The 10209-nt window shown below is 27.1% G+C and overlaps 2 protein-coding genes across 4 annotated transcripts; one reads left to right on the plus strand and one right to left on the minus strand.

Moving 5' to 3' along the window:
* Positions 1-882: 882 nt before the first annotated feature.
* Positions 883-2480, minus strand: meigo (Solute carrier family 35 member B1 homolog meigo). Its single transcript, XM_035881742.2, has 2 exons — positions 2034-2480; positions 883-1944 (listed from the first exon to the last, which is right to left on the minus strand). Exons 1-2 carry the CDS (start codon positions 2418-2420, stop codon positions 1369-1371), a joined length of 963 nt encoding a protein of 320 aa, XP_035737635.1. The 5' UTR covers positions 2421-2480; the 3' UTR covers positions 883-1368.
* Positions 2481-2741: 261 nt separating this feature from the next.
* Positions 2742-9553, plus strand: LOC118448459 (formylglycine-generating enzyme). 3 transcript variants are annotated; one of them, XR_014982171.1, is made up of 6 exons: positions 2742-3622; positions 3794-3965; positions 4042-4225; positions 4314-4459; positions 7445-8016; positions 8213-9552. XR_014982171.1 is itself a non-coding variant. In XM_085656943.1 (6 exons), the coding sequence occupies exons 2-6, from the start codon at positions 3295-3297 to the stop codon at positions 7638-7640; spliced, it is 1026 nt and encodes a 341-aa protein (XP_085513069.1). In that variant the 5' UTR covers positions 2743-3085; positions 3164-3294; the 3' UTR covers positions 7641-9553. The 3 variants fall into 3 exon arrangements, 2 of the variants coding, with proteins under 2 accessions (XP_085513068.1, XP_085513069.1); XM_085656943.1 differs by having other exon boundaries at positions 2743-3085; positions 3164-3622; positions 7445-9553; XM_085656942.1 differs by having other exon boundaries at positions 7445-9553.
* The last annotated feature ends 656 nt before the right edge of the window (positions 9554-10209 follow it).

The raw sequence follows: 10209 nt of genomic DNA on the forward strand, positions 1-10209 counted from the left end.
TCTTGATATTCATTGGCAATTTCGTGATCATTTTGAACCTTGGACTAATTCGACGATCCTCATATTTAAAATATATTTCTCTAATTCTATAATTATGTTTTATTATCTTTACATATAATATATGCGAGGATAAAGAAAAAAAAAAAAGAAAAAAAAAAACAAGAAGAAAGAAACACAATTGTGACTCGTTGAATTTAATCGGTCGATTGAAACTCGGAAATTCCCTCGAAGGAATGTTAAAATTCAGTATCAATAAAATTTACAGGTAATTAATTAAATCCGATAGGAATGATAGATTGTTTTATATTGACGAAGATTGGCAATATATCTACATTTACGTATATATCATTTGTATACGATAACATTGTATAATCGTGTCCTACTGTATTTCAGTAATTAATTTCAACGATACGTATATATATATACATATATATATATATATATATATATATATATATATGTATATATATATATATATATATATATATACCTTAATGTATATACACCTTTGATATTCTCTTAAATTATTATGAAGATCATAGTTTATAATATGGGATATATTGTTATCTCTTTGTGAAAGGAATAGGATTTAATTAGATTAATGTGGTGCAAAGAATATTACGATATATACAGTAGTTAAGATATTTCATTGCATCATCATGAATTATATTATATAGTTTTTGTATTTTAATCTACTTTTAAATGAGACTATCGGGAAGATATTCAAGGAAGAGAAGAAATATAAGAGAGCAAAAAAATTAATAAACCTAATATAAGGTACAGAATTTTTTACATAAAATTATACTCTATATATATATATATATATATATATATATATATATATATATATATATATATATGCAAGGGCACCGAATATATAAAATGAATATAACAGTAGAGTAGTACCAATATTTAAAAATAAGTATCAATGAAAACAAATATACCTTTGATTACAAATTACGATCTCTACAATTCTTTCTTTCAAAAAAATATAAGACCAAATAAAAAGAATTCCATAATCTTGTAATATTTGTATGTTTATATAAAAAATTTATGTTTGGAAGAATTTCATATCTAACATTTGTGCCTATCTCATTCACATTTAAAATATTTCACGTTTTTTAGACAATATTTTTAGTTATTATAAATAAAGTCTCTTAGATATATATTATAGATACATTCTTTGTATAATTGGTTCAATATTTTGTATCTACTACATAAAAAAGTAATTAATTCCATTGGCATAGTAGAAAGTGTACTTTGATAAAAGGCATTTTGTATGTATCTCGATATCAAATAAATCTAACAAAGATTGAATAAAATGAGATACTTGAGGAACAATGATTATTTTCTCTTTATAAAGTATAATTATTTAACTGTTTCCTTTCTGCTTGGTTTATCTTTGCCATACATGGAATCCAAAAATAAACCCATAAATACTATAAATGTACTTATCCATTGTCTAGGTAGGAGACTATTACCAAAAATTAATATAGATCCTAAGACAGTGAAAAATTTTCTAGTAGTAGTTATTATGGAACATGGTAATGGACCAAACTCAGCAACTGTTAAAAATATAAAATACTGTCCAAATGCTCCAGCCAAAGAAAATGTTGAAATATGCCAAATAGTAGATGGATAACGTTGTAAGAATTTAATAAATTCAAACAATTCTCCAGAGATAAGGATTACTATGCCACTAAATACAGCAGACCATTGGTTCATATTGAGCATCATATGGCCAGATTTAGATTTATGTTCTGCTCTCATACGTTCTTGTACTGCGCTTGTTAATCCATCCATCATTAATGATAACAAAAGTAGTAACTCCCCAAACCACGTTTGTCCTTCTGTTTGTTTATTTGCACTTCCATCCTTATATATAAATAAAGCAACTCCAATCACGATTAAAAATATAAAAGCATACTTTCTGATTGGATATACCTGTAAAAAGAAAATAGAATTTGTTGGTTAGATTGCTCAAAATAATTTGATTCTAATTTGTTGAATTAAAACAAATTGATCTAATTCACCTTGTTGCCCAATAATACACCGAGTACCATAACAGGTATGGGTTTTCCAGATTTTCCTATCACTTGAGTTGGATAGCTTACAAATTGTAAAGCCATATTACTACAGACCATAGCAAGCAGATACGTTAAAGAAGAAATAGCATAATATAATGTAGGTGTTGTATCTTCGCCCTGTTTCATAACCGTTAATAAAATCATCTTAGCAAACATGTAATTAACCAAACATTGAGTAAAAACGAGAGCAAACATATAAGTAAATTTTTCTTTATTCTTCTCATCACCATATTGACCTCTCGTTATCTTCTCTTGTAGCATGCCAAAATAAAAGTAACATATGAAAATACCGGCAGCACAAATAAGTAGCTTGGAATGTTGACTATTCGACATCTTACACAATAAATCATCTATTGTCACAGAATATAATTCACTATTTATTATTTTATAGATTTAAACATTAAAATATTATTATAGTCATATCCATGATTTTATTTCTGTCGCAAAATTTTAACTTTTAAACATGGCACATAAATATACGTGGCATTAAACAATAGGTTATAATCAGTTCACATTACCACCGATTGCTATCGACTATGTAGAAGTATGTTGGTAAAAAAGACCATGAACGTATACAGCGCGCTCTACATTCAAATTTTAAGATGCATTCAACAACTATGACGTATTTGAAATTATTTAAATAATAGCGGTAACCTCAAATATAAATCACATTAGATATTACAATTCTACAAGTGGATTTGCAAATATAATTAAATAAAATAAATTCTACATGAAAAATACAATTTTATTTTTCATTTTAATTATACATTATTTTGTTTTGAGAAACATTTCTGAAACATTTTAAAAACTACATATTAAATTAGAATATAGCATTATATCATTTTATATGACAGATACCATAGAGACTTTCTTGACACAGATGTTTGATTAAATTACATATCTTTAAAAGCAAATAGACAACCACATTCGTTTTTTCTTTTTAAATAGAAAGTAACCACAATATCGCATATCACGAGTTATACGTTTTATAGTATTAAGTATGTCTAACCTACGACATGTTGTGTTATGGATTATATCCTTTTTATTGTTTATAATTATTTGTTTTTCTAATGAAGAAAATACTCATTGTGGAAGCAAAGCAAATAGACAATCACATTTTACTCAAAATCGACAAGAACAATGTTCGGTGAATGATATTAAAAAGTTGGAGACAAGGGACGATAAAGAAAGACAAAGTATTGAAAAAATGGCAAAAATAAATGGTGGTACATTTTCGATAGGAACAAACAATCCAATTTTTGTAGCGGATGGTGAAGGACCAAAAAGAGAAGTTGTTCTGGATGATTTCTACATAGATAAATTTGAAGTTAGTAATCAAGATTTCTCTGAGTTTGTGAGTTTAACTGGATATAAAACAGAAGCAGAAAAATTTGGAGATTCTTTCGTTTTTGAAGGTCTTTTAGAAGAAAATGTTAAGAGGGAAATAAAAGAAGCAGTGGCTCAAGCACCATGGTGGCTACCTGTAAAAGGTGCTACATGGCAACATCCTGAGGGACCTAAGTCAAATATAACTTGTAAGTTTATCAAGTCATAAATAAGATATTACAATATAATTTATTATCCTTGCTTTTTTGTATGTAGAATTTAAAATATTATTTTATAGTGTAACATGTATTATTTATGATTAAAATATTAGTAATATATAACATATAAACATTGCATATATGTAATTTACTAATATTCAGTCAGGATGGATCATCCAGTCATTCATGTTTCTTGGAATGACGCATTCTCATATTGTAGTTGGTTGAATAAAAGATTACCAACGGAGGCAGAATGGGAAGTTGCATGTAGAGGAGGACTATCAGACAGATTATTTCCTTGGGGAAATAAATTAACTCCTAATAAAGAGTTTAGGTATTGAACTATTTCTAAATAAAAAATAATGCATGAGTGGTTATATACATTTAAAAACTTACTTTTTTTTTTCTAGAGCAAATATTTGGCAAGGAGAATTTCCATATAATAATACACAAGAAGATGGATATCTTGGTACTGCTCCGATTACCAAATTTTTACCAAATTCATATGGATTACATAACATAGTTGGTAATGTTTGGGAGTGGACGTCAGATTGGTGGTTCACAAAGCATACAAGTGATCAAACAAAAAATCCTGTGAGTAATAATAATTTAGAGTGAATGAATGTGACTTGTATTTTCATTATTATTAATATGAACTTTTTTTTTATACTAAATGTTTTAGAAAGGGCCACTGAGTGGTACAGACAGGGTAAAAAAAGGTGGTTCCTACTTATGCCACAAAAGCTATTGTTATCGATATAGATGTGCTGCACGTAGTCAAAATACTCCTGATACATCTGCAGGAAATCTTGGTTTTCGATGCGTTATGTCAGTATAGCATGTACACTAACGTTTTTCCAAGAATATTATATTTTAATTAAAAACATCTCATAATGTTCAACATTGCTCTGAGGATAAAGTTCAAAAATATAGTTTCTTTGGAATTAAGTTTTTTAACTGAGTGTTGATTTATGTAATTTAAAATAATATTTTATTTTTTGTTAGACATGTCAAAGCAATGAAAAGTGAAATAGAAACAATCAAAACGAAAACAAAAAAAACTAAAATAAATTATACTAAAAAAAGCAAATTCAAAAAAATTAAATTAAAAAGGAAAACAAACTCAAAACAACAAAGCTGAAATTTATTTATAGATTTCAGTTAGATATAGAAATTATTCATTCATATTTGAAAATGAATGACTTTGAAAACTTAATAAATTTGTATTTTAGAATCAATCATAAATTGATAAGTTTACATTAAAAGTAACACATACAATACATTACATTTGTAGTATTATATTCGATTAAATCTATATTTGAAATTTTATATTGAAAGTTAGTTTTTAAAACAATTGATATTTTTTAATTAATTATTTTTTCAAAGTTAGATTTATTCATTATGTTTGTATTTTAGTTATATTTCATAAGTCTATATATGAAATTAAAAAAGCACACATGTTTACATAAACGCATATATTAATAAAAAATAAAGTATTAGTAAAAAGTAGATTTTAAAATAATTTTTATAATTTTAGTAATCTTTTTGCGTACACTGCCAACAATTTATTCAGATTTTTATATTTGAATTATATTTAATTAAATCTATATTTGATATTCAAAGAACATATGTTTACATAAATACAAATATTAGCACAAAATCAATCAATAAAAAGTTTTTAAGATGATTAATATTCTCCTATTTATTTATTTTTTTCTTTCATATCAAATACTAATTCATTAGATATGTATTGAAATTATATTTAATTAAATCTATATATCTGTAAACTTCAAAAGACACATACACGTTACATAAATACATATATTAAATATTAAGGCACAAGTAAGAAAAAGTTCTGAGATAATTAATATCCTTTCATTAATTGTTTTATCAAATGAAACATTGATTTTCATTAAATTTATATTTGAATTATATTCAATTAAAAAACTATATACCTATAAAAACTATACCTAAAAAAACTATATACAATTATATATCTTGATATTATAAATGGCCCTCACACATACACACACACACACACACACACACACACACACACACACACACACACACACACACACACACACACAAACACACACACACACACACACAAACACACACACACAAATATACACATGTACGCTGACGCATGACACGTATATATGTGTATGTATATATTTTTCAATGAGCTTTTTATTCTATGAGAACAAAAAATTTGATCAAGAACATTAATGAACTGACGACATGATGACAAGTCATTATTAAATAATCATTTTTTTTTCACTTGATGATAACATTTGCAACAGAAAAAGAATATTAATCCCAGAGTAGACGATTGATCACGCACGTTTTTACGCTAGGCCTCTTTCTAATAAAAACTATATCATTCACTCAAAAGTATGCTACTTACTTACTTAATCTTATATTAAAAAAAAAGCAAAAACAATCTCATCAATACAATCACTCCACGATTCTTATACATTCTGCTTGGATGCGAAGAATAATGTTATTATAGTATTAATCATTCATAGCGTTATTATAGTATCAATCAATTTGGCAAATGATATTAATTAATATAAGCAATAGTTAGAAAGTTATTTGTTCTTTTATTCGTTTATTATTTTATTCATTAACATTCTAATGTTTTACCAATGAAAACATTTCACATTGGATATTATAAATAATTTAATATCAATTAGAAGTTATTCCATATACTATATTATAAACATTCTCAACGTTTGTCGAATTTTAATTAATATTCTTGTTCAATAAATATCGGCAAAAATTCCATATTATAAGTATTACACACACACACACACACACACACACACACACACACACACACACACACACACACACATATGCAAACGTTATAGAAATTACAGTGCAGTTTACGCAAAATATTTGTCAGTCATTAAAAAATTTATCAATGAATAAACAAATATGTATAAAATATCAGCCTGGATTCATACGAGTAACAGTTGGGCACTCGAATGAATTCGGGCATATATGTAATACAAAATAGATCAGATGATTCTGTATCTGAAAACCTTGAGTTAATGTAAATTAATTATTAATTGACATTTTCCGCATGAAAGTTAGTAACTTTATTTCAATTTTTGTGAAACTATGCATACAAAAGAAAAAGTAAATAAAGATATAAAATATTTTTATAATATTTTACAAGCATGTAAAGAATATACAGTAATAAATTCATTATCTCTAAATTTTATCAAAGTAGAAAATCAAGTATATGGAAGAAAGAGAAAGAGAAAGAGAAAGAGAGAGAGAGAAATATATATAAATATATTAAAAGTTACTTTTATTTTCACAAGAATGTAAAATATACAAAGCAATAATATATTTATATCTGAATTAAAAAAAAAAAAAAAGAGAATGAATTCAAAGACGAGGCCTCATTCAAACGTAAATAGAATTATATCATAAAATAAATAAAAATCGTTTGAATAGGAAATTACACTTGTCGAGAAATGCCTTTTTGTTCGTATATTGTTTAGTCATATTTTTATTTAATGGCATATAATAATTAAAAAAAAATAAATTAAATTTTTACTTTCTTGATTTAGACAAAATTGTATAATAAAAATTTATTGTCACCATTATTATTGCTCGTCAATACGCCTAAGCAATACGTGCCGATTCGGACTTTTCATTCTTTGACATGATAGATGTTACCCAGAAGAACTTAAATAGTTTACTCACGATCCTTTTATATATATACTTCACAAGATTTCGTTAATTACAGGAACATAGTATGCGACATTGTTTCTTATCTTTATTAATCCTTAACAGGTTGAATGCCACGCCAATTTTAATGGCGCATGGGATTGTCCATGGCGCCACGATAAATTTTTTATTTAGCGATACATATAATGTTGAAATATTATCTGCAATAGATAAGTTACAGCATATAAACATGTTTGGCATTTTAATTGCGGCGGGGGTCACTGGTGAGTACGATTTCGCGCGATCGTCAATTGTCTCATAGTGCTTCTTCGCATTGTTGAGTAATAGTGTCACGATTTTATTCTTTTCTAGAGTGTTAAATAATCAAGTAAGAACCTCTATTATATTTTTATATACTAGAAAAATTTTTCCATTTCGTATCTCCTATTTAATTTTTTAGTTACCCCATAAAGTTATAATTTCAAATGAAGATTCTGCGTCAAGCAATTCAACTGATGATATATTTTTACCAAATCCTTCCAAACGATGCCGAGTGTTGTCAGATAGTGAGGAAAGTTCCTCGAGCAGTTTGTCTGATATTAATAATATCATATTCAGTACGTCACCGTCGAATTGAATCATATAGTGAAAGCGAATTTGAAGATGATGGTAATAATGATGAAAATACACAAGAAGAGGTACTTGATATAAATTGGCATATACTTTCGTGTAATTAATCAAATATTATATTTTTTAATTCATCAATGCACAATCAATACACATAATTCTGAAATTTTTGAATTTACTGAATTCATAGTTTTTATTGTCTTTTTGTTTCGAATGAAATATTTGAAATAATTGCAAACCAAACAAATAAATATGCTGTGAAAATAGTATCTGAACAGCGATCACGTCATCTTGATAGATGGATTAAAACAAATCCGAATGAAATAAAAAGATTTTTTTGCTTAATTATATGGATGGGATTAGTACGATTACCCAAAATTCACCTGTATTGGAGTAGAAATGAAGAATATCACCAAACATTCCCAAGTACAGTGATGCTGAGAAATCGATTTGAATTACTTTTACGGTTCATTCATTTTAGTAACAATGAAGAAAACGATCCTAGTAATAGATTATCCAAAATTATTCACATTATCGACATATTAAACAAAAGTTTTAAAGAATACTACAATCCAGATGAAATATTATACGTAGATGAATCATTGGTCCCCTTCTAAGGCCGCATAATATTTCGATAATATTTGAAACTGAAACAGCATCGATATGGAATTAAAGTTTTTAAATTATGTTGTGGTGCAGTATATACTTATCCTTTTCAAGTATACTGGGGAAAAGAAAAAAATAGAGATAAAACAGCAGGAATCGTATCGTCCGAGATTGTAATGTCTCTTTGCAAAGATATATTGGGTAAAGGGCATACTGTCTGCACAGACAACTGATATATGAGTGTTAATCTGGCAGAAAAGTTAATAGCAAAGAATCCACATTTAATGGGTACACTACGGAAAAATCGACGTAGAAATTCAGTAGAAGTAGTAACCAAAAAATTAAAACGTGGAGAATTCATTACCCGCGAAAATAAATCTTTATTTTATTTTATTTATTTTATTTTAAGATAACAATTTTAAAATGGAAAGACAAGAGAGACGTATTGATGCTTTGAACGAAACATTCTGCAGAAATGACTACTATACATAAGAAATTTTATTGAAAAAAGTGAAAAACCAAAAATGGTTGTGGAATATAATCTAGGAAAATCATCAGTCAATTTATCAAACGAAATGATAGCTTATAATTCACCACTACGCAAAACTTTAAAGTGGTATAGAAAATTAGCAATAGAACACTTATTGAATACATGTATGGTAAATTCAATGATATTATTCAAACAGGTAACAAGAAAAGATATTCAAATTTCCGACTTCAGAATGAAAGTTGCATTGTATTTAACAAAATGTTGTGATAATGATGCTGAAGTTTCCATTTCTTCACGTGAAAGCTGAGTAAACCACGACATGAATTAAAAGCAATGCCGGGAAAAGCTCGAACGGTGCGAAGATTTTGCAAAATTTGTTACCAAAAAAAATCAAAGAAGCTAGGAAAAATAATTACAAAAAACTGTAGCAAAAAAGTCGTGACATATTAGTAAAGATCGTGCTGGTTCATCCTTTCTTTGTTTAGAATGTTTCCTTACGACACATCGTAACGTGTGCGCATAATAAAACTATATTACATGTATAAATAAAACTATTTTCAGATGTTTTATATTGCATTCATTTCTTCATACCACTACATCAACGATGATAATAATAAAAAATTATAAGTATTGTCATTTGTCTAAATTTTTTATTTTTTTTTTCAATCTGGGAATGCCGGTCACCGGTGGCCCCCAAGGCGTCACAGCCAAGTTAAATGCCGGTCACCGGTGACCCCTGTGGCATTCAACTTGTTAATAAATATCATATTTCAGTTCATAAACTGATGTGACAATTATATTATCATTTGATATTTTATTCTTTCTTAGTTTATGTGATAAATATATAAATTCTTATATATGTGAGGTAGTTAATATAGTGATAGCAATTAAAATAATGCAAAAGAAAACATACCGATAAAAGACAACAAATCGTCAAGTAAAGAGTAAGAAGACGTTAGTGAGTCATACATTCCTCCAGCAATAATAAATTTTAACTTAATTACCAAACAACTGGACCACAAATGCCGAGCAATATAAAAGAACCTATAGACTGTTTTACTTTATATTTTACAAGTGAATTAGTACACAATATAATAAAAGAAAAGACTATGCCAAACGAAAAAATTATGCTAAACGAAAACTATTATGCCTACGAAAAAATAAAAAA

The sequence above is a fragment of the Vespa mandarinia genome, chromosome 5 (genome assembly GCF_050613455.1).
Source record: "Vespa mandarinia isolate Hongniang chromosome 5, ASM5061345v1, whole genome shotgun sequence".
NCBI classification, from domain to species: Eukaryota; Metazoa; Arthropoda; class Insecta; order Hymenoptera; family Vespidae; genus Vespa; species Vespa mandarinia.

Bases quoted from the DNA above. Each gene is read 5' to 3' on its own strand.
- meigo (XM_035881742.2), bottom strand. From the start codon at position 2,420: ATGTCGAATAGTCAACATTCCAAGCTACTTATTTGTGCTGCCGGTATT. The intron at 1,945-2,033 runs GTGAATTAGATC...TTCTTTTTACAG, and splicing joins GTGTATTATTGGGCAACAAG to GTATATCCAATCAGAAAGTA.
- LOC118448459 (XM_085656942.1), top strand. From the start codon at position 3,088: ATGTCTAACCTACGACATGTTGTGTTATGGATTATATCCTTTTTATTG. The intron at 3,623-3,793 runs GTAAGTTTATCA...ACTAATATTCAG, and splicing joins ACCTAAGTCAAATATAACTT to TCAGGATGGATCATCCAGTC. The intron at 4,460-7,444 runs GTCAGTATAGCA...AATCCTTAACAG, and splicing joins CTTGGTTTTCGATGCGTTAT to GTTGAATGCCACGCCAATTT.